Here is a 25,432-nt window from a genome sequence, read left to right as displayed (position 1 = left end):
TTCCCTTCTCCCGGCTGCAGTGCTCCGAAGCACCTCTCACTCACATGGCTCTCTCAGATGTAGCCAGTGCCCGTCACGTGATCGGGTCCTTCTCACAGGCATTTCAGCTAAGAAGTAGGCTACAAGTGAATGAAGACCGACACATCGAGGATGCAGCTGCGCGTGTCCCTCTTGTCGAATTCTGAGGCGCATATGGATGATGTTAGATCTGTCCACATTTAGCCTACATTTCACCAGCCAACAAGATGAGTAGGCCTAACAAACAGCAAAAGCACTTGCCTATTGTATGTCAATCTACTACCCCCCATAGTAAAAAAAAAAGTATCTATTTTATTGGTTAAAAGCAATGAGGCTCTTTGTTTAGCTTAAAATGTTGATAAACTATTAGGCTATTTTTTCACATTATAAGCGCAGCAATGTGCTCACGGCAGTAGGTTATAAGTGCAAATGTTCCAAAATGCAATCAATTAGCGGAAAAACACTGTTCTCCAAAGTGACTGCAAATATGATTATGCATGTAATGCTTTATTATAAAGGTGCATTTTTATGAGTTAAATTATCTTCCTGAAACTTGAAACTCACACAAAGCTTATGTATGCCAGTTAGGTTCTACACCGGTTATAAAGTAGATTAATGTGCTTAATTTTAAGAAGTTATTTGACCACTTTAGTTGTGATACAAAGCTTATCAAAACATACAGTATAGGCATATGGGCTAGGATACATGAGGTGTGCGACTTTGATTTGAAAAAGTCGCAAAAGAAGGTATGTTTTGTTTCTTGCCTTAATGCACAAGCTGGGCATCATTCACAAGTGATAGGCTTATATTGTCACCCATCCGACTATTCTTAATTGAATGTTGTCTACAGTACCAGTCAAAAGTTTGGATACACCTACTCATTCAAGTTTTTAAATTTTTGTATTTATTTTTTACTATTTTCTACATTGTAGAATAATAGTGAAGACATCAAAACTATGAAATAACACATATGGAATCATGTAGTAACCAAAAAAGTGTTAAACAAATTCTTTAATAAAGTAGCCACCCTTTGCCTTGATGACAGCTTTGCGCACTCTTGGCATTTTCTCAAATTTTGATTTAACGCTTTTTTAATTACTACATGATTCCATATGTGTTATTTCATAGTTTTTACGTCTTCACTATTATTCTTTAATGTAGAACATATTCTAAATAAAGAAAAACCCTTGAATGAGTAGGTGTGTCCAAACTTTTGACTGGTACTGTTTAATAAATAATATATGTGTGAAATTAGTTTTGATTTAGATTGGACCATTATCATGCACCTGTCTCGGAATAGGGGCATGGAAAAAATACAAAAATAAAATAATTGCGACGGGAGGACGCTTTTCCCATGGTTAATTTTCATGTCAGCCAGGTAGGCTATACTCTTGTTGTAAAGCGAAGCAATGTGCTAAATATTAGGAAAGTTGAGGTATAAATATAGTAGGCCTAGCCTATAGAAAGCTGATGGGATCCGTCTGTAACTTTCTCACTCATCACTATTCACAATTCATGGTAGCATCCACATGAATGTAGACGTTTTTATAGGAACATATTCTAAACATATTATATTCCTGTTCGATGGATGTGTAAGATCCCAAATTATTTATTTACCCCTCTTACATGTGTGGTCTTTAAATGTCTTGGAGAGCCATTTGCTCTCTCTCTCTACAATCTTACCACTGATCTGCACAACTCTCTCGGGTAATCTGACTTGCCCATGGGATGGAGCCAAACCAGGCATCTACACTGAATGTTAAGACAGGCTCCATAAAATATCTGTAAAAGGAATATAAAACAGATTGATCGACAATCGGCCTTCTAAGTTTAGCAGGGAAAACGGTCTGGGTTGACATTTAGATAATGACACTCGCCCACTGTCGGCTCCAAAAGTTCAGCTTGTTATCAACTATTGTACCGAAGTACTTATACTTCTCCACCTGTTTTATGCTCTGGTCACCGATGGTGATTGCCTTTGGAGCTGATGGTTGCTTCCTAAAATCTATGATTAGGCCTTTGGTCTTGGTGACATTCAGATCCGATAAAGAAAGAAAGAAGGATAAATAAATAAATGTTTGCCCGGGCGACGTCTCAATCCACTGCATCCTCCTGTTGGCGTTCTGCATCTGCGGTGGAAGGTGACCGAGCTACAGCGGTGTTTGTCAGACCATGAGACATCCCAAAAATCGGTCTTCTAACGAAAACATATGTAGCGTCCGAACGGTACGGTCTATGAAATATACCACTCTATGGAAAAGGGAGACTCTCACGGACATGATGGTGTTCTCCGTTTTGTGCTAGGATCCCCACAGGTGTCACAGGACTTGTCTGTAACGCTGATGTCCCAACTTTAGTCTGTAGCGTCCGAACCGTTTGAGCTACAAACTAATATGACCTCCACTATGGAAAGGGGAGACTCTCACAAACACGACGGTGTTCTCTGTTTTGCTCTACGACAAGTGTCACAGGACTCATCTGAAGGTAACCTATACAAACAAATGGAAGTATAGAGGTAGTTTTGTGCAAACAAACAAATATTTCCTGAGCTGCCTTATATCTCCTAGATATATTTGTATTTATTATGGATCCCCATTAGCTGCTGTCAAGGCAGCAGCTTCTCTTCCTGGGGTCCGGCAGAATTAAGGCAGTTATACAGTTAAAACATTATAATACATTCATTACAGAATTCACAACACACTGTGTGTACCATCAGGCTTATACTCCACTACCACATATCTACAACACAAAATCCATGTGTACGTGTGTGTAAAGTGCGTATGTTATCGTGTGTGTGTGTATGCATGCGTCTGTGCCTATGTTTGTGTTACTTCACAGTCCCCGCTGTTTTATAAGGTGTATTTTTACCTGCTTTTTAAATCTGACTCTACTGCTTGCATCAGTTACCTGATGTGGAATAGAGTTCCATGTAGTCATGGCTCTATGTAGTACTGTGCGCCTCCCATAGTCTGTTCTGGACTTGGGGACTGTGAAGAGACCTCTGGTGGCATGTCTTGTGGGGTATGCATGGGTGTCCAAGCTGTGTGCTAGTGTTTTAAACAGACAGCTCAGTACCTTCAGCTTGTAATGATGTCAAACTCTCTTCCACTTTGAGCCATGAGAGATTGACATGCATATTATTAATGTTAGCTCTGTGTACATCCGAGGGCCAGCCGTGCTGCCCTGTTGTGAGCCAACTGCAATTTTCCCAAGTCCCTTTTTCTGGCACCTGACCACACGACTGAACAGTAGTCCAGCTGTGACAAAACCAGGGCCTGTAGGACCTGCCTTGTTGATAGTGTTGTTAAGAAGGCAGAGCAACACTTTATTATGGACAGACTTCTCCCCGTCTTAGCTACTGTTGAATCAATATGTTTTGACCGTGACAGTTTACAATCCAGGCTAACTCCAAGCAGTTTAGTCACCTCAACTTGCTCAATTTCCACATAATTCATTTCGGGATGCAGTTGAGGTTTAGGCTTTAGTGAATGATTTGTCCCAAATCCAATGATTTTAGTTTGGGAAATATTTAGGACTAACTTATTCCTTGCTGCCCATTCTGAAACTAACTGCAGCTCTTTGTTAAGTGTTGCAGTCATTTCAGTCGCTGTAGTAGCTGACGTGTATAGTGTTGAGTCATTCGCATACATAGACACACTGGCCTTACTCAAAGCCAGTGGCATGTCCTTAGTAAAGATTGAAAAAAGCAAGGGGACTAAACCCTGGGGAATTCCTGCTTCTACCTGGATTATGTATGAGAGGCTTCCATTAAAGAACACCCTCTGTGTTCTGTTAGACAAGTAACTCTTTATCCACATTATAGCAGGGGGTGTAAAGCCATAAAACCTCAGTTTTTCTAGCAGCAGAATATGATTGATAATATCAAAAGCTGCACTGAAGTCTAACAAGACAGCCCCCACAATATTTCTCTCAGCCAATCATCAGTCATTTGTGTAAGTGCTGTGCTTGTTAAGTGTCGTTCTCTATATGCTTGCTGAAAGTCTGTTGTCAATTTGTTTACTGTGAAATAGCATTGTATCTGGTCAAACACAATTTTTTCCAGAAGTTTACTAAGGGTTGGTAACAGGCTGATTGGTCAGCTATTTGAGCCAGTAAAGGGGGCTTTACTATTCTTGGGTAGCGGAATAACCTTAGCTTCCTTCCAGGCCTGAAGGCACACACTCTAGTAGGCTTAGATTGAAAATGTGGCAAATAGGAGCGGCAATATCATCCGCTATTATCCTCAGTAATTTTCCATCCAGATTGTCAGACCCCGGTGCTTGTCATTGTTGATAGACAATGATAATTTTTTCACCTCTTCCACACTGACTTTACGGAATTCAAAAGTCCAATTCTTGTCTTGTATAATTTGGTCAGAAATACTTGGGTGTGTAGTGTCGGCATTTGTTGCTGGCATGTCATCCCTAAGTTTGTTTATCTTGCCAATGAAAAAGTCATTAAAGTAGTTGGCAATATCAGTGGGTTTTGTGATGAATGAGCCATCTGATTCAATGAATGAAGGAGCCGAGTTGGAATTTTTCCCCAAAATTTCCTTTAAGGTCCTCCAAAGCTTTTTACTATCATTCTTTATATAATTTATCTTTGTTTCATAGTATATTTAAAATATATATATATATATATTTAGCTTAGTCACATGATTTCTTAATATCACATACATTATCAAGCATTTCACACATATTATCCAGATACTGACTGTTAACACTTGGTGGTCTATAGCAGCTTCCCACCAGAATGGGCTTTAGATGAGGCAGATAAACCTGTAGCCATATTACTTCAACAGTATTTAACATTAGATCCTCTCTAAGCTTTACAGGAATGTGGTTCTGAATATAGACCGCAACACCGCCCCTGTTGGCATTTATGTATTTTAGGTAGATGTTATAACCATGTATTGCTACCACTGTATCATCAAAAGTATTATCTAAGTGAGTCAGAATATGAATGTCTGTTACAAGCAAGTTATTGACTTCATGGACCTTGTTTCTCAGGCTGCATGTGTTAATATGGGCTATTTTTAGCACTTTTCTGGGTTGCTTGATTGTTTTTAATGCTTTACTAGGAAGCTTATCAGAAGTCGACTTGATAGTGCAGGGTGAGCTGCACAAAGTGGTCTTCCTAGTAGGGCACACCGCCTCAGTGCTAACAGTGTAACTCTGGTTCATAGGCTCATGATTACTGCATCCAATAGCTGTAGGATTAACAAAGGTATTCAGGGCAATTATGGGGACATAAATTAAGTTACTTACATTGTGTCTGCCAACGCCCCTAGGATAATGTGCATTTGATACAGCATTATGACGACTCATTGTCACAATGGTAGGGATTAACTGAGCTGATCTTGGGTCATTTGATAAGTCATTGTTTCAACGGAGCCTTGAAATGCATGGACAGAGTCCAGGAGCCAAGATGATTAGGATGGACTCTGTTATTCCTGTAGAGTATCTTCTGTTTCCAGAAGGTGTCAAAGTTATCTATAAAAGTGACTCCAGCAGAGCTACAATAGTCTTTTAGCCAGATGTGTAATGCCAGTAGCCTGCTGATTCTTTCACACCCGCGGCCCAACGATGGCACTGGACCTGAAATGATTGGCTGTTTTTTGGAGTCTTTTAATGCTAAAATCAGTTCTTTAAAATCCATTTTCAGATGTTCCGAGCTAGCCCTCCTGATGTCGTTTGACCCCACATGGACTACAACAGTGTCAGCTCCCGGCATCTGTGGTAGAACAGTCAGAAGCAGCCTTGTGATGTCCTGTACTCCTGCTCCTGGGTAGCACAGGGTTTTTGCCTTGGGGACCGAGATGTTTCTCACCATAGAGCTGCCTACGATGACAGCTGGTGATGTTAAGTGGGCCGGTCTCTCAGGACAGACACTTCAAAACCTTATTCCTTATGATTTCTTTTTTTTTACTGTCTTTTTTGCTATTTATGAATGAGTTATTCAATGCGTCTCTATGGGCTATAGTAGTAAAGGCCAAATTCAATAATTTATCAAGTAAAACTAATTATAAAAAAATTGAGACCTAAAGGGGTCCTAAAATTCTAAATCAAATAGCTAAATGATCCATAGTATGACTACCTTAAAACAATTCCATATGTTAGCTTAGTCGTATTTATTTATTATTATTAAAGAAGGTTGACTAGAGGCCGGCACAGTGGGAGCTGGCCAGTTTACTGGGTGCCATTGTTATCACAGGGCCAGTGACAATTGTGACTAAGGCTGTCACAATTACAAATGGCAAGGTCTCACTCTCCTCCTCCTCCTCTTCCTCTATCTTTGCCAGGCCATGCCAACCCCCTTATTGGACACATCTGCAGTAACACCAGGCCCTTAGTAAGATCTGGGAGCATTGAGGTGGAGGGCAACTTTTACAGATGAAAAAGCATCACTATTCTTTGTGGCTTCTCGTCTCGAGATTCACTTTGTGTTCACTGTCTTCCACAGAAAAATTGTGGGGGGAAAAAGCGGATCGCTCTATAAAAGCGGATCGCTCTATGAAAGCGGATCGCTCTATGAAAGCAGCACAAGCCGCGCCGACGACTTGGAAGCTGTCCACCAATGTGGTGCTAAAACGAGACACACTTTCAATGTAGCTCTGTACATTCTCTCTCTCTCTCTCTCTCTCGCATTTTCTTTATTTTTCTTTCTCTCTCACACACATAGTTATGTAACAGCAACAACTGACTAAATGAATCAATGGATCGATATCTAACAGAGCAGACGTGTCGATAACTCCATAGGCCTAATGCATCCATGTCGGATTCAGGTTTCCTTTACAGTTGGAAATAATGGAATTATAATTTTGGTAGCCTACTTTTTTTTTTTTTTATTCGAGCAGCGCTGCAAAATTAATTTCATACAGAAAATAACAGATTTTGTTTCTTCTTGCTGAGAGAAGAAATATTATCCCACCCACACCCATGTGTCAAAACGGCTGTCCATCACATTATTACACTTGGAGCTGTGACAGCAGCAAACTCAGAGCTGGCCAGCTGTAGGCTACGCATCTGGCTAAGAGGCGGGCATGGGCTGGTCTGGGAACGCCCGCGTGGAATAACTTGTGTAGAGAAGGAAGAAGGGAGGTGGAGTACAGAGCAGTAGTGTAGAAACCGCTTTCTCTCTCTTCAGTCTCTGGTCCGTGCAGTCTGAGCTCATCGGCCAGCGGTTGCAGTAGAGCTCTGCTTGACGCGCAAAGAGCAGGTCACCAGGCTACTCCCCTACGATGCTCTGCCTGTCAGCGGTGCGGCAACAGCTGTAGCTAGCGCGGTAGAGCGGCACGTCGCTTTCATGGTCTCTCCAGCCAAAACGGCACTATCTATGGACAGTTTGCTAAGTGCTCTTCTTCAGAGAAAGGCTGTTGGTGTCCGGTTTCCCTGAATATCTCTCTCTCTCTCTCTCTCTCTCTCTCTCTCTCTCTCTCTCTCTCTCTCTCTCTCTCTCTCTCTCTCTCTCCTACTCTCTCTCTCTCTCTCTCTCTCTCTCTCTCTCTCTCTCTCTCTCTCCTACTCTCTCTCTCTGGCTGGCTCTCCCAGTCTCATCGCGGGGGGCTGGCGTGTGATCTGATCCCCGACCTGTCCTCGCGACCCACCGGGAGGGGGGACACGACACAATCACCACCCAACACGCGCTCGACTGGGGCCAGGCTGTGCGAGTCACGGATCGCTTCCGAGTCGCCCCACGCGCTCGCCCTTGGGCTTGCGCCCATGGAGGGGGACGTCATGGACAAACTGGGGGACATGGCCTCGGTTTATGATTTCGACCCGATCACCGGGAACATCCCCGCTACTAAAGTAGAGATCACCGTCTCATGCAGGTAAGTGGTTAACCCCGAGTGGACCGGGAGTCTTTGATCTTCAGTTCTAAGTTTTTCCAAAATTGTTCCAAAGCTGTGCTATTCTTAACCATAATAGTCCGTGGTCAGTTGTGGACGTCCACGTGTAGGAATATCCCAAGGCTTTTCGTGTACGCTGTGATGTTTGGCAACGCCTTTAAAGAACATACCGTTAGTTTTACATTTGATAACACACCACTCAGCAAGTAGTCTTCAACTGCTGTTGAGTCCCGACGACTGGCCGCGCGTTATGGTGAGGACAGATAGCCTATGGATCGTAGATGTACAATGAGTATACAAAACATTAAGAACACCTGCTCTTTCCATGACTGGCCAGGTGAATCCAGGTGAAATATATGATTCCTTATTGATGTCACTTGTTAAATCCACTTCAAATCAGTGTAGATGAAGGGGAGGAGACACGCTAAATAAGGATTGTTAAGCCTAGAGACAATTGAGACATGGATGTGTGGCATTCAGAGGGTGAATGAGCAGGACCAAATATTTAAGTACCTTTTGAATGGGGTATGTGCAACTCAATATTAGGAAGGTGTCCTTAATGTTTTGTACACTCAGTGTATAGTCTTGTGAGTGTGCATAGCGTCAGTGCAGATAGTTCAAGGTAACCATTAATCAACTGAGATCATTAGCAAGCACACTATCAGCATCACATAGTCAATTCAATGTTTGGAAGGGGTTCCTAATGTTTTGGTATACTCCGTGTAGACAATGTAGGCTGATGGATACGGGAGACTCACTGAGAGTGGAGGGGTTTCGGGTGGGACTGCTGTCTGCATTCGACTAAGGTAGGCTGTGGCTGAATAATACAGGATAGGAAGTTACAGCTGAGATGTCAGTATCGCAAATGCTGTAATCTTTTTCACATCAGCTTTAAAAAAAAAAAAAAATTAGGGATCAATTCTTTCATTGAGGAAAGTTACACTTGGATTGAAAAAAATGGTCATCTACACAGGCATGGGCCCTTTTGTTTGTTATGTAATTATCACTGTGCTACAGTGCCACTTTCCATCCAGCCGCTCTCCAGAACCTAGCTGGATGAATCACTTTTAATAGATTGGCTGGTTGCACTGTGTCACCATGTATTGGCTAATTATTTTGTTGTTGATGGTGGTGAATGATGCTCCAGTGTAGAGTACAGGTTGCAGGAATACGTGCACTTCCATGCACCCGCAGTTCACGGTATATGTGAATGTGAGTCTGTGAGTCTTTAAGTGATTCGAGAGTCCGCTTAAGTGTCAAAATCAAATGACATTTTATTGGTTGTGTCCAGTACACATATTTTGCAGATGTTATTGCAGGTGCAACAAAATACTTATGTTTCTAGCGCCAACAGTGCAGTGATATATCTAACAATACAAAACAAAACACACAAATCCATAAAATTAAGAAATATCAGAACAAGAAATCACAGTCCGGAATATAAATATGTATATAAAGTGTGTGTACGGCAGTAGTTATATATGATGACTAGAATACAGTATATACATATGAAGTGGGCAAACCAGTACGTAAGCATTATTAAAGTGATTAGTGTTCAATAACTATGTACAGCACATGGAGCAGCAGTCTCTAAGTTGCAGGGTAGAGTACTGGGTGATAGCCGGCTAGTAACAGTGACTATGGTTCAGGGCAGTGTACTGGGCGGAGGCCGGCTAGTGGTGACAATTAACAGTCTGATGGCCTTGAGATAGAAGCTGTTTTTCAGTCTCTCGGTCCCAGCTTTAATGCACCTGCACCGTGGCTCGGGTGGCTGAGGTCCTGGATTACCTTCTTGGCCTTCCTGTGACACCAGGTGCTGTAGATGTCCTGGAGGACAGGCAGTGTGCCCCTGGTGATGCATTAGGCTGACCCCACCACCACCCTCTGGAGAGCCCTGCGGTTGCGGTCGGTGCAATTGCCGTACTAGGCTGTGATACATTCCGACAGGATGCTCTCAATGAAGCCTCTGTAGAAGTTTGTGGGATTTTTCTTCTGCCCCCTGAGATTGAAGAGGTGCTGTTGTGCCTTCTTCACCACACTGTCTGTGTGAATGGACCATTTCAGGTTGTCAGTGATTTGCATACCGAGGAACTTGAAGCTTTTCACTCTCTCCGCTGCTGCCATGTTGATGGGAGCATGCTCTCTCTGCTGCCTCCTGAAGTTCACGATCAGTTCCTTCATTTTGTTTATTTTTATATGTTTGGAAATAATCTAAAACCTGTTTTTGCTTTGTCATTATGGGGGATTGTGTGTAGGTTGATGAGAAAACCCCCCAATTTAATACATTTTAGAATAAGGCGTAACAAAATGTGGAAGAAGTCAAGGGGTCTGAATACTTTCAGAATGCACTGTAGCTGGTCTGTTTGTACACATCCATGTTCCCAGTCACCTTGTTGTGGTTAAATACGGTGCTTCGCACTTTACGTTTTGTGCGAATGCTGCCATCTGTCCACAGTTTTAGGTTTGGATAAGTTCCAATCGTCACAGTGGGAACAAAATCATCTATGCACTTCCTGATGAACTCAGTCACTGAGTCAGTGTATATATAGGCCAATACTATTCTGAGGCAACCCAAAACATTTCCCAGTCCACGTGAACAAAACAATCTTGAAGCATAGATTTCTGATTGGTTAGGCCAACGTTGAACTGAACAGTCATTGCCACAGGTACTTCCATTTTAAGTTTCTGCCTATAAGAGAGGGGGGGGATCTGATCTGATTTGCTGAAGGGTGGGTGGGGGAGGGCCTAGTAGCCATCCTGGAAGGGAAAGGAGCAATTGTGAAGAGTGCTTGATGCGCAAATAGCACAGGAGATGTTGATAGAATTTCGGAAGCATTTTCCTCAGATTTCCTATTTTAAAGGATAGGAAACGAAGAGTTTTTACTCACTAAAGTAACAACACAGTTTGGGGAAAGACTTAGTAACTTAGTTGTAGTCACAATGTGGTTACCTATAACTACAAACATAGTTATATTTGACAGTTTTTACATATTTATTAACTTATTTCCGGATGTCTTCGGAACTACCTACAGTGCACTATTTCTCAACGTCATATGGAGAACCGGTGCTACCTAGCTGGTTCCAGCTGGCTAACGTTAAATACTAGCCATGCTAGAATGTAATTACATTCCAAACCAAGTGTTGGCGCTGGGGAGCTACTATATACAGTTGAAGTCGGAAGTTTACATAGACCTTAGCCAAATACATTTAAACTCGGTTTATCACAATTCCTGAGATTAGTTCTAGTAAAAATTCCCTGTCTTAGGTCAGTTAGGATCACTACTTTATTTTAAGAATATGAAATGTCAGAATATAGTTGAGAGAATTATTTATTTCATCTTTTATTTCTTTCATCACATTTTTTTATTTCTTTCATCACAAGTTTACATACACTCAATTAGTATTTGGTAGCATTGCCTTTAAATTGTTTAACTTGGGTGAAATGTTTCAGGTAGCCTTCCACAAGCTTCCCACAAGAAGTTGGGTGAATTTTGGCCCATTCCTCCTCACAGAGCTTGTGTAACTGAGTCAGGTTTGTAGGTCTCCTTGCTCACACACACAGTTCTGCCCACACATTTTCTATAGGATTGCGGTCAGGGCTATGTGATGGCCACTCCAATACCTTGACTTTGTTGTCCTAAAGCCATTTTGCCACAACTTTGGAAGTATGCTTGCGGTCATTGTCCATTTGGAAGACCCATTTGTGACCAAGCTTTAACTTCCTGACTGATGTCTTGAGATGTTGCTTCAATATATCCCCATAATTGTCCTACCTCATGATGCCATCTATTTTGTGAAGTGCACTAGTCCCTCCTGCAGCAAAGCACCCCCACAATATGATGCTGCCACCGCCGTCCTTCACGGTTGGGATGGTGTTCTTCGGCTTGCAAGCATCCCCCTTTTTCCTCCAAACATAACAATGGTCATTATGGCCAAACAGTTCTATTTTTGTTTCATCAGACCAGAGCACATTTCTCCAAAAAGTACCATCTTTGTCCCCATGTGCAGTTACAAACCGTAGTCTGGCTTTTTTGTGGCAGTTTTGGAGCAGTGGCTTCTTCCTTGCTGAGCAGCCTTTCAGGTTATGTTGATATAGGACTCGTTTTACTGTGGATATAGATACTTTTGTACCTGTTTCCTCCAGCATCTTCACAAGGTTCTTTGCTGTTGTTCGGGTATTGATTTGCACTTTTCGCACCAAAGTACGTTCATCTCCAGGAGACAGAACGCGTCTCCTTCCTGCACGGAATGATGGCTGCGTGGTCCCATGGTGTTTATACTTGCGTACTATTGTTTGTACAGATGGACGTGGTACCTTCAGGCGTTTGGAATTTGCTCCCAAGGATGAACCAGACTTGTGGAGGTCTACAATTTTTTTCTGAGGTCTTGGCTGATTTCTTTTGATTTTCTCATGAAGTAAAGAAAGAGGCACTGAGTTTGAAGGTAGGCCTTGAAATACATCCACAGGTACACCTCCAATTGACTCAAATGATGTCAATAAGCCTATCAGAAGCTTCTAGAGCCATGATGTCATTTTCTGGAATTTTCCAAGCTGTTTAAAGGCACATTCAACTTGACCCATTGGAATTGTGATACAGTGAATTAAGTGAAATATTCTGTGAGTCAACAATTGTTGGAAAAATTACTTGTCATGCACAAAGTAGATGTCCTAACCGACTTGCCAAAACTAGTTTGTTAACAAGAAGTATGTGGAGTGGTTGAAAAACGAGTTTTAATGACTCCAACCTAAAGTTCCGACTTCAACTGTACGTCCACTAAGAAGAAGCCATATAAATTCATGTGTAAAACTGCATCTCCTTCTCGTGTTTGTTTGGTTTTGGCAGTCGAGCGAGTGGGTGAGTGTTATTGTACTTTTCCGTTGTTTGTAGCTAGTGCAGTAATACCCACATAGTGCAGTAATAACCAAAAGGACGGGGTTACGACTCTTTTATCTGCAAAAAACAAATACTACCGCTGCACCGTCGAGAGTGTCCTGATCGGTTGCATCACAGCCTTGTACGGGAATTGCTCAGTCCTCAAACCGCAAGGCCCTCCAGCTTGTGGTAAAGATGGCCCAGTACATCATGTGCTCCCACCCATCCAGGACATCTACTCGAAACAGTGCCTGAGGAAGGCTGTATCAAGGACCCCACACACCCTAGCCACAAGCTGTTCTCTCCCTTACTGTTGGGCAGATGGTATCAGAGCATGAGTTCTGATAGAAACTGTCGCTGAGCCTGTTGGTATCTACAAGCCATCAGACTGCTGAACACTTGTACTGGACTGACCACCTGCTTTGATTGTCCATTCCTTAACACATATGCACTCATTCATGCACACACCCACACAGACATACACACACATATACATTCATTCTACACACACACACATCACAACTGCTGCTGCCAGACTCCTATTATACTGCTCAATGTATACACTTGCCTCTCACCCCCCCTTCCCCAATACATGTATAAATATTGAACCATAAATTGTGCCTTCCTGTATTATACTTATGCTAAAATATTTATTCTATTCTACTGCCATTTTACTTTGTTTGTATTCTTATTTTGTATTATTTCTTATTGTTGTTGCATTGTCGACCGAGGAATCTACAAGTAAGCATTTCGTTGAACGACGTATACCATGCATATCCTGTACATACGACTAATACAACTTGAACATGAACTGAAACCAGCTGCTGTGCTGAGCATGAAGGTGAAGCCTGCAGCCTCTATTTCCTACCGACCTACCGGTACATCGTGAGTGTCAGCAGTGATGGAGATAAGCCAGGTAAATTCAAGGTGGATTTACCTCACTATGGAGTGAGTCCACTGACTAAATCAAATTACAGCATTTAGCTGAATGATTGAGTCAAAATTGCGCAACATCAAGCAGAATAAGACCAAATTGCACCCCACTGGGCACACACTGGTTGAAACAATGTTGTTTCCACACCACTTCATTGAATTTACATTAAACCAACGTGGAATATATGTTGAATTGATGTCTGTGCCTAGTGGGATATCGTCACCCTTAAAAACACACTCTTTCAAGTGTGGGTGGGCGGCCCCTCTACCTCTCCATAACTCTCTTTTTGTTAAATGTAGGTGTTAAGAAGCACTCAGCCAAATGGAGTGAGTCCACTGACTAAATCAAGACTTAATCCATTTGGCTGAGTGCTTCTTAACACCTATGTTTAACAAAGAGAGTTATGGAGGGGGTGCAATTGGGTCTCATTATGCTTGAGGATGTGTAATTTTGGCTCGATCATTCAGCTAAACGCTGTAATTTGATTCAGATGCAGTGGCACCTTTCCTTGTCCCATTGTATTGTGCTGCTGAGGTGACTCATCTCGTTTGAGCGGTTTGATTCCATTGGCTTTCAGAGAGTGTTCCAGAAAGATGAGGATATGGGAAAACGTGTGTGTTAGTGATGCACGGGTCAGCTGTTTGTTCACCCGCCCCGCAATTGCTAATAACCCATCCGCAACCACCAGACTATATGTGATAAAATTAATGTCTGAGGCCCGCACCCGACCTAAACCCACAAATGAGTTGATTGAAAATGCTTTGTAGGCTGCAGTCAGAGACGTCAGAACGAGTTTCTGACAGGGGGTGCAGGATTCATTTTTTTAAGCCTAATTTAGGTGTTTTGATTTCTGACATTTTGGTATTCAATTTGCTAGTGAACTTGTCTATAATTAGGTACATGCAGCTTCTCTTCTGTCATTACTGCCATAGAAGACTAAATTAACTCTTGCTCACCAGAATAATATCATAAATCGATGAATGCTTCAAACTATGCAACCTCTTAAGGATCAGACCCTTTTTTTCCAAATTTCGTCTAAAATGACATACCCATAGATAACTGCCTGTAGCTCAGGACCTGAAACAAGGATATGCATATTCTTGATACCATTTGAAAGGAAACACTTTGAAGTTTGTGAAAATAATGTAGGTGAATATAACACATTAGATCTGGGAAAAGATAATACAAAGAAAAGAACATGCGTTTTCTATTTATTTATTTGTTCCATCATCTTTGAAATGCAAGAGAAAGGCCATAATATAATATTGCAGTTTGGGCGCACTTTATATTTTGTAGTGTGTGTGTGCAAAGTTTCAGATTGATTCAGGGAAGCATTGCAATACTGCACAGTATTTTGTATCAAGTCTGTAGCAAATTGGTCAATTGATACATTTTCAAGTACATAACTATAGGGAACATACATTTTGTATTACCATATCATTTTTGTAAATTTACACACTCCGAGGAATGTCATACATGATGGATCATTAGCTTATACACTAACTTTCACACATCTAGATGGCTGGGCGGGGTGGGTGTGGAGCCAGAGACAGCAGGGGTTCAAACTGTAGAACCCAGTTCCTACATTTGAATATAAAAATAGATTTTATCAAACAAAACTATGCTACATTTTATCTCTGAGACCCTCAAGATGACAAATCAGAGCAAGATTACTGAATGTAAGTACATTATTTACCTGCAGTGGTGAATGTATCAGACCAGTTGCCGTGATAAAATGTTGTTGTTGTTGTTGTCCACTCTTGTGAGGCTGGTTGGACGTACTGCCTAATTCTCTAAAAATACATTGGAGGAAGCTTATTGTAGAGAAATTAATATTAAATTCTCTGGCAACAGCTCTGGTGGACAGCTCTGGTGGACATGTCCATGGGAGGGAATAGCCTTGGGAGGGGGGAGCAGGTAGCTCATTAGTGGTGGCTATTCAGCTGCCTGATGGTCTGAGGGTAGAAACTATTGGCCAGTCTTTCAGTTTTTGCCATAATGTTCCTGAACTGCCGCATCTGAGTGATTGAAGCGGTGAGAACAGGGCATGGCTAGGGTGGCAGGGGTCCCTGATGATCTTCTTGGCCTTCTTGCGACACCTGGTGTTGTAGGTGTCCTGTAGGGCAGGCAGTGTGCACCCAAACGGTGTGTTCGGCTGCACGTATCAATCTCTGAAGAGCCTTGAGGTCCGCGGTACATCACAGCCTGCTGTACCAGGCTTTGATGTAGCTCGACAGTATGCTCTCGATGGTGCTCCAGTAGAACACTGTGAGGGAAGTTCTTTAGCATACTGAGGTTAAAGAGTCGCTATCGTGCCTTCTTCACTACAATGTCCATGTAATTAGACCATTTCAGCTTCTTTGAGATGTGTACACCAAATAATTTGAAGATATTGACTGTCTCCACGGGGCCCCGTTGATGTGGATGGGGTCGTGTCCAGCCTGGTTCCTCCTGAAGTCCAATCAGCTCCTTTATTTTGCTAACATTGAGGGAGAGGTTGTTTACTTGGCACCACGCCGTCAGAGTGTCTAAATCCTCCCTGTGGGCTGTCTCATCGTTGTTGGTGATCAGGTCTACTACTATCATGTCATCAGCAAACTTGATGATGGAGTTGGAACTATGTGAGGCCACGCAGTCGTGGGTATACAGAGAATACAGGAGGGGACTGAGGATGCACCCTTGTGGGGCCCCCATGTTGAGATGTCCACTATGATGATAGTGGACATCTAGAAGCAGGTGGGTATAGAGGCCTGAGCTAGGGAGAGATGATTGAAAATGTCAGAACACAACAGCCAGCTGGTCTACACATGCTCTGAGAGCACGGCTAGAGTTGCCATTTGGGGCGACAGCCTTGTGAGGTTTAACACGTTTGAATGACTTAGATACGTCCTCAGTGGAAACTGTCAGTGTGTAGCCCACGTTGTCATCGGGGGCTCTCCTTGGCAGCTCAGGGTCATTGTGCTTGAATATTGAGAAAAAGGTGTATAACTCGTCTGGTAGGGTGGCGTTTGTGACCGTGATGTGTCTGTCTGTCTTTTTGTAATCTGTGAATGTTAGGAGCCCATGCCACATACGCCTTGTATCCAACCCTCTGAATTTCTCCTCCACTTCGTCTCTATACTTGTGTTTCACCATCTTGATCAATTTGCGTAAGTCATATTTGTACTGTTTAAACAAACTATTGTCCCCAGTCACCTTGCCCTGTTTATAAGCAGCATCTCTATCTTTCAGTTTTCCTAAAGGCTGCTATCAATCCACATTTTTTTGATTCAGGTACGTTTTGAAATATACAATCGGTATCATGTCATCTATGCATTTTTTGATGAATCCGGTGACTGAGTCAACATATTCATTGACATTATCTCCAGAGGCAACCCGGAACATATTCCAATCTTGGAGTGTGAATTCTGATTGGTCGGACCAACGCTGTACAGACCTGATCACCGGAGCTTCCCTCTTGAGTCTTTGTTTGTAGGCAGGGAGAATCAAGATGGAGTCATAGTCGGATTTTCCGAAAGGAGGACGGGAGAGGGCCTTATACCCGTGTTGAGAAGTCGTGTAGCAGTGGTCAAGAGTAGAATTTCCGAGAGTTAGACAGTCAATGTGTTGGTAATAATTTGGGAGCACGGATCTCAAATTACCTTTGTTAAAGCCCCCCGCAACAATGAACGCTGCCTCTGGGAATCCAGTCTCCAGTTTGTTCAGGGTCCAATGAAGATCTTTGAGAGCCTTTTTGCTGTCGGCTTGGTGCGGGATGTACACAGCCATGGCGATAATCCCGGTGAACTCTTTCGGAAGTTAAAAAGGAAGACATTTTATGACCAAGTATTCCAAGTCGGCGGAGCAGAAACTCGCAAGATAGGAGCCCGCTTCCTATCCGCTTGAAAAACTGTTAAATCCCTCCGGTTGTATATAATCCATCTGGGTGTTGGAAGAAAGCCAAGTCTCAGAAAAACAGAGTATGTTGCCTGATCTGATGTTCCGCTGGAAGGAGATCCTCGCTCTGAGTTCATCAAGTTTGTAAATTCATGCTTGAACATTGGCAAGTAATATTCTCTACTACTGTTCCCGAGTCGAAATGTACAAGGGGTTTATCGTTTTACTGCAAGAAATGCTTAACCTCTCTAGGCTAGGCGGGACGAATTCGTCCCACCTACGTAACAGCCACTGCTATCCTGTGGCGCGATTTTCAAAACCTTAAAAATCCTATTACTTCAATTTCTCAAACATATGACTATTTTACAGCCATTTAAAGACAAGACTCTCGTTAATCTAACCACACTGTCCGATTTCAAAAAGGCTTTACAACGAAAGCAAAACATTAGATTATGTCAGCAGAGTACCAAGCCAGAAATAATCAGACACCCATTTTTCAAGCCAGCATATAATGTCACCAAAACCCAGAAGACAGCTAAATGCAGCACTCACCTTTGATGATCTTCATCAGATGACAACCCTAGGACATTATGTTATACAATACATGCATGTTTTGTTCAATCAAGTTCATATTTATATCAAAAACCAGCTTTTTACATTAGCATGTGACGTTCAGAACTAGCATACCCCCGCAAACTTCCGGGGAATTCGCTAACATTTTACTAAATTACTCACGATAAACGTTCACAAAAAGCATAACAATTATTTTAAGAATTATAGATACAGACCTCCTCTATGCACTCGATATGTCCGATTTTAAAATAGCTTTTTGGTGAAAGCACATTTTGCAATATTCTAAGTACATAGCCCAGGCATCACGGGCTCGCTATTTAGACACCCGGCAAGTTTAGCACTCACCATAATCATATTTACTATTATAAAAGTTTCATTACCTTTTGTTGTCTTCGTCAGAATACACACCCAGGACTGCTACTTCAATAACAAATGTTGGTTTGGTCCAAAATAATCCATCGTTATATCCGAATAGCGGCGTTTTGTTCGATGCGTTCCAGACACTATCCGAAATAGTAAAGAAGTGTCACGCGCATGGCGCAATTTGTGACAATAAAATTCTAAGTATTCCATTACCGTACTTTCGAAGCATGTCAACCGCTGTTTAAAATCAATTTTTACGACATTTTTCTCGTAGAAAGCGATAATATTCCGACAGGGAATCTCCTTTTCGGCAAACAGAGGAAAAAAATCCCAAAGGCGGGGGCGGTCGGGGTCACGCGCATAAGCCAGTGTCTCTTGATCGGCCACTTGAGAAAGGCGATAATGTGTTTCAGCCTGGGGCTGGAATGACGACATTCTGTTTTTTCCCGGGCTCTGAGCGCCTATGGACGACGTGGGAAGTGTCACGTTAGAGCAGAGATCCTTAGTAAATGATAGAGATGGAAAAGAAGTTCAACAAATGGTCAGACAGGCCACTTCCTGTAAAGGAATCTCTCAGGTTTTGACCTGCCATTTGAGTTCTGTTATACTCACAGACACCATTCAAACAGTTTTAGAAAATGTAGGGTGTTTTCTATCCATATGTAATAAGTATATGCATATTCTAGTTACTGGGTAGGAGTGGTAACCAGATTAAATCGGGTATGTTTTTTATCCAGCCGTGTCAATGCTGCCCCCTAGCCCTAACAGGTTAATTAATAATAGTTCATATAATATTAGGCTATGTGAAAAGGTTATAGACCTACAGTCAGTGTCCAGATTTCAGTTAGGTCATTATTCGATTTAACCCATCTGAACAGGCTAGCGTTTCCTTGAAGTGCCATATTTGAAGTCCCAGTCTTGTGACTCTCTAATTTGTATAGGGCCTCACAATCGTCACACATAACATAGCCGACAATGCTATCATCCTCATTTACCACTTCACATAATCTTTCCCAAACATTACTGTTCTGGCCCTCGCTTCACTTTATTTTCAACTGTCCATTTCATAGCCTTCTCTTATTGAATTCAACTCCGACATTGTCCTTTTTGCCTCACTGGATCATCAAGGACTTTTTCTGCCCAAGTTCCCAAAAGCCTGCAGATTGGTGTGTATTTGCCACACGTACAGTTAGGCCCTGAAGTTTAGGCTTACACACTATTTGCAGGTACAAATTTTGAAACAAAAACCTCAATGTAGCCTATAGATCAATTGCACAAGAATTATACATTTATGGATTTTTAATGCATTGTTTTCTCTTTATTTAACCCACCCGCCAACCACCCGCCCTTCATCCACACAATATTTCATGACCCCAAACCCACCTGCCCCACAGATATAACCACGGGGACTGTGGTTGTGGGTAAACCCGCCTATCACTAGTGTGCGTGTGTCTGTGGTATAATATTGTCACACCTGGAAGTGGTGAAGATGTGTCTTGAGTTGGTGTAGATGGCATTGATGGGGCTCTCATGACCCTTGACCTCTCCTATGGGGGTGTAGTTGTCAACTGCCATTTATGGTGCAAAACAATTCATCTTTGAATATAATTTCTCCATGTCTGTGACACCAAATGACACATTGCATCAACCTGGCCTTCCAAAACTATACAGACATCATACATCAATCTGTCACACTTCTCAGTATGTCCACATCCAACCATTTAATTTTTCAAGGCATTACAAATTTTTCTTAATGGCTTTTGGTAAGGCTGTGAATGAAATGGCAGTGAATAAAATACATTCAGGTTGTATTACTGGCAGGGTTCTAATCTATATTGTAACAGTACATTCTCTCCCCTGCCACCACAAGGTAATCATAACCAAAACACACACAAACCAAACAGTAATCATAACCATTCAGTACTAATACATACTGCCATATACCACCAAAGGCAGTAAACTACCGGGCCTGTTGAAAATGTCTGGTTATCATAACGGGTGGTACATGAGAACGTTGATTTTAGAACATCCTATAATATTTACATACAGGAATGTATTTTTGCAGAAAACAGCTTTTGTGAAAGCAAGGGTTAATTGTTCTGAGTAAAGGTTGGATAGCCTCCTGAGTATAATTTTTTTTACATCACATACAGTACCAGTCAAAGTTTGGACACACCTACTCATTCAAGGATTTTTCTTTATTTTATTATTTTCTACAATGTAGAATAATAGTGAAGACATCAACACTATGAAATAACACATATGGAATCATGTAGTAACCAAAAAAGTGTTAAACAGATTAAAATATATGTTATATTTGAGATTCGTCAAAGTAGCCACTCTTTGCCTTGATGACAGCTTTGCACACTCTTGGCTGGGGAACGTTGCTGCACAGCTATGTTCAGGTCTTACCAGAGATGTTCGATCGGGTTCAAGTCCGGGCTCTGGCAGGGCCACTCAAGGACATTCAGAGACTTGTCCCGAAGCCACTCCTGCGTTGTCTTAGCTGTGTGCTTAGGGTCACTGTCCTGTTGGAAGGTGAACCTTTGCCCCAGTGTGAGGTCCTGAGCGCTCTTCATCAAGGAACTTTCTGTACTTTGCTCCGTTCAACTTTGCCTCAATCCTGACTAGTCTCCCAGTCCCTGCCGCTGAAAAACATCCCCACAGCATGATGCTGCCACCACCATGCTTCACTGTAGGGATGGTGCCAGGTTTCCTCCAGACGTGATGCTTGGCATTCAGGCCAAAGAGTTCAATATTGGTTTCATCAGACCAGAGAATCTTGTTTCTCATGGTCTGAGAGTCTTTAGGTGTCTTTTGGCAAACTCCAAGCAGGCTGTCATGTGCCTTTTACTGAGGAGTGGCTTCAGTCTGGCCACTCTACCATAAAGGCCTGATTAGTGGAGTGCTGCAGAGATAGTTGTCCTTCTGAAAGGTTCTCCCATCTCCACAGAGTTCTCCCATCTCCACATCTCCATTTTCAGTTTATCATTATGGGGTATTGTGTGTAGAATTAAAATTATATTTAATCCATTTTAGAAAAAGGCTATATTAACAAAATGTGGAAAAAGTCAAGGGGTCTGACTACTTTCTGAAGGCACTGTAAGTACAATTAAATAGTCTTAATTGGTCAACCATTGTAACTGGTTGATGAATGGTTGGGTTGTTTAGGGTCAAGTCCCAGGTGACTAGGCTAAGCAAGTTGTGATGGACGGTTAGAGATCAGGGGTCAGACAGGGTGAGTTCAAATACTGTAGATCAAAGTAGTGAGAGGAAAACCCATTACATGATTACATCATGCTGCACTTCCTGTGTTTTTGTTGATTGACCGCTCCTCTTGAGAACGTAGTACAGTGTAGCACATGGGTACTTTTTATATGAACTGAATATATTTATTGAAATGGATATTGTACCTGTAAAACTGACAAAACAAATAGAAACTTGGGTAAATAAAAAAACAGGAAATAACATAGCTAGTAGAACAGTGCGACAGAGACAAATGGGAAGTGCTGCTTCTGTAATCTGTTACTACAGTATTTGGAGACCTCGGGGTTTCACACTGTAATATGGGATGAACTGGTCCTGAAACTGAGAAACTCATCTATTTGAGTTACTTTACATCTAAGAGATGAAAGGAGGGAGATGAAGAGAGAGTGGACGGAGGTACGGAGAGAGAGACAAAGAGAGAGAGACTTCTGGGTTGGTACCATCACACAGTAACATCTCCACTATACTGTACTCAATTTATGTACATATAAATCTCCACTTTAGTCTCCACTTTAAATTAGCATACAGTTGTATGCATGGTGCCATATGAAACCAGCCACTGCTATCTGATTGAGTTCCTATTCCTTTTACAGTGCACTACTTTCTACTGTAAAGCAGTGCACTATATAGGGAATAGGGTGCCTTTTCGGGCACATCCTATATCTGATGGTTCGTCACTGATCTGGGGCAGATTGGACAGCAGCACATCATGAGGTATTAAATCCTGGAGACTAGACATAATGTAGCTAAAGTAACTCCCACTCACCTTCAAAAGGGTGTGTCCTTGGCTGCTGTACACTTACTGTACTCTTTACACTATGGAGGGATAGATGGATGCATTGACCGTAGACGTTTATGAAGTGTGTGAATATTCAATATTAAAATTTAGAGTGTAGAGAATATGTTAAGCAAGAAAGCCAGCAGACAGGCGTGGTAATAATCTCAAACACAGCTGTTCAGATCCATCCGCATTTGGCAGGACTGTATGGAAGATGCTAACCTGGTCCAAGATGTGATTGGAATTGGAAAACAGATATGAGAACAGGCTAGGAAGAAGCTTGTATCATCTCCACAACTGTCAGTCCCTAAACTCCTTGTCATACACAGGTTCTACTGTCCTCAGGTCAGTCTCCGATAGAAACAGCTGCAGTCTAAAGCCCAGAACAGAACCCAGAGACCTCAGGATACAAACACTGTGAGGCCCATACTTGCGAACATTAGAGAAGGTTTGTTTAACCTGGACCTCCGTCTCAAAATGCACATTAGCCAATTACAATCGTTGGTGTAGTTGCACATGATAGATCGCTACATTATAGCTTTTCCCATCAGATAACCTAGGCCACGTTAACCCTATGGTAACCTCACCAGCTGACAGTGATTACTTCCTGTAACAAATTCCGCAATCAGCCTATCAAACATCTTTGACTTTATATCCACCAACCAATGGCAATTTCTTAAAATATAGGTAGATTTGGCCTCCAGAGGGATATTTTAAAACTCAAAACTCTAGGTCTGTAAAGTGTAGTGTCCCAATAATATTGTATGATTCATTCTTGACTAGGCTACTAGATACTAAATTCAAAAGGCACCTTTTCACCTATATGACAAATTCACCCGTTTTTCTGTTTCACACACATTCATGTGCTTTCACAGCAATAAAGATGTAGGGTGATTAATACAACATGTAATTTTATATTCGTACAGCATTTTTAAAAAAAGTCGAAGATGCTCGTGGTCATGTCAAATGGCTGTAATTTACCCCTTACTGCTATCACTAATTGGTGGTGTGATCCACTAAGGCGTTAAGCCCAGAGACGTCGAGATATGATGTCGTCGATTTCGTCTCCCCTCAGGGCAAAGGTTTTTATTTGAGGAAAAAACGACCACTATTGGTCCTCACGCATATGTGACAAAGTAAATGATTCTAAAAATGCATGTAAAAAGTTGTAGTGCTACATTTAGGCGTACACATCCGTGTATTATAGCCTATGCAATATGACTATTAGGCCACAGCAGTGTGTTTGTCTGTAAGGCTGAAGAAAGATGTAAGCTCCTTATTAAATTCATTATTAATCTTCATATTCAAACTGTTGGCTGCACTTACCTTCTCAGCACACTAAAACAATAAATGTTATTCTACATTTCAAAGGGGGAAAAACTCAAACTCTTGCCACAATGATGAGGAGGTGGGTGCTCTACTCTGTGAGCTATAATACCAGTCAGTCATACGCATGTGATCAAGTTGCTTTGATTATCAGAACTTGCCGTTGGACTTCTGAAAGTATGCTTTCATGAACAAGTGTTGGATCACATCCATTTACGGCATTTTAATTGGCCGATATGGAATTTGAACCGGATATAATCACAGCCAGCTGTGCAGGTTAGCACAGGGCTAAGTTTGCCAGGTTATCTGATTGGAACACCTAACATATAGCGAGCGTTTGATCACCTGCAACTACGTCAACGATTGTAATTGGCTGATGCGCATTATGAGATGGAGGTCCAGGTTAAACTGAAACTATTTCTAATGTTCGCAAGTATGGCTCCACTGTGTTCCAACCACAACAGCCCGGAACCCAGAGACTAGTCAGGTCAAAAACACAGTGTTTCACTAACACAAAGCTCTGAGATACTGTAGGTCACCAACACAAAGCTCTGCCTCGCTCCATGTTCCAACCTACAACACATTTCCACTCCAGAGTCGAGGGAGGAAGGGGGAAGGAAAAAGATGAAAAGAGATTGATTTTTGTGACAGAAAGGAGAAAAATAGCAGCCTGGTCAAAATGTCATAACACGCCCCAGGACAAAGAGAAAGGTTTCTCAGAATGACAACAGGCAGGCAGGAAGTTATATTTATGTGGGGGGGGGGGTGTTAGAGGTGCAATAGACAAGACTGACAAGATCTGTTTTAGTCAGTCTATTTCCATGTCAGACTCAGCCAGTTCTGGAGCTAACTGGGTGGACAGCTGTCTAGTGAGAAAATGTGCTGATGTGTGAAGCCACAAATGAAAGTTGCCTTCTGTCGTAAAGACACTGTTACGCTGGGTGTCGATGTGCTCTACAAAGTGAACTCTACAAGGTGTCGAAATTGTTCCGAAGGAATGCTGGCCCATGTTGACTCCAATGCTTCCCAGTTGTGTCAAGTTGGGTGGATGTCCTTTGGGTGGTGGACCCAGAACCGTTGCAGTTCTTGACACAACCCGGTGCGCCTGACACCTACTACCATACCTCGTTCAAAGGCACTTTATTTTTTGGGGGTTGCCCATTCACTCTCTGAATGGTACATACACAATCCATGTCTCAAGGCTTGAAAATCCTTCTTTAATAATTATAATCTTAAGGATCGCTACAGATTGGTGTCCCACCCACGGGACGGTTGAGTTAATTAGCATGACGTTGTAGGTAACAAGAAAATTCTCAGGACATAGACATATCTGATATTGGCAGAAAGCTTAAATTCTTGTTAATCTAACTGCACTGTCCAATTTACAGTAGCTATTACAGTGAATACCATGCTATTGTTTGAGGAGAGTGCACAGTTATGAACTTTGAAAAGTTATTAACAAACCAATTAGGCACATTTGGGCAGTCTTGATACACCATTTTTTACAGAAATGCAATGGTTCATTGGATCAGTCTAAAACTTTGCACATACACCACTGATCTAATGTGTTATAT

The 25,432-nt window shown here is 42.0% G+C and overlaps 1 protein-coding gene across 2 annotated transcripts in view; it reads left to right on the top strand.

Moving 5' to 3' along the window:
* Positions 1–7,499: 7,499 nt before the first annotated feature.
* LOC106582685 (copine-5) overlaps positions 7,500–25,432 on the top strand; it is a 197,002-nt gene continuing 179,069 nt past the window's right edge. The window contains exon 1 of one of the 2 annotated variants that reach the window (XM_014165982.2): positions 7,500–7,849. In XM_014165982.2, the coding sequence (XP_014021457.1) occupies positions 7,740–7,849 (110 nt within the window). In that variant the 5' untranslated portion in view covers positions 7,500–7,739. The remainder of the gene's footprint in view (positions 7,850–25,432) is intronic. The other variant, XM_014165981.2, reaches the window with a different exon arrangement.

This window comes from Salmo salar, chromosome ssa22 (assembly GCF_905237065.1).
Source record: "Salmo salar chromosome ssa22, Ssal_v3.1, whole genome shotgun sequence".
NCBI classification, from domain to species: Eukaryota; Metazoa; Chordata; class Actinopteri; order Salmoniformes; family Salmonidae; genus Salmo; species Salmo salar.
Note: the sequence above shows the minus strand (reverse complement) of the source record. Positions and strands in the feature narration are given on the sequence as shown.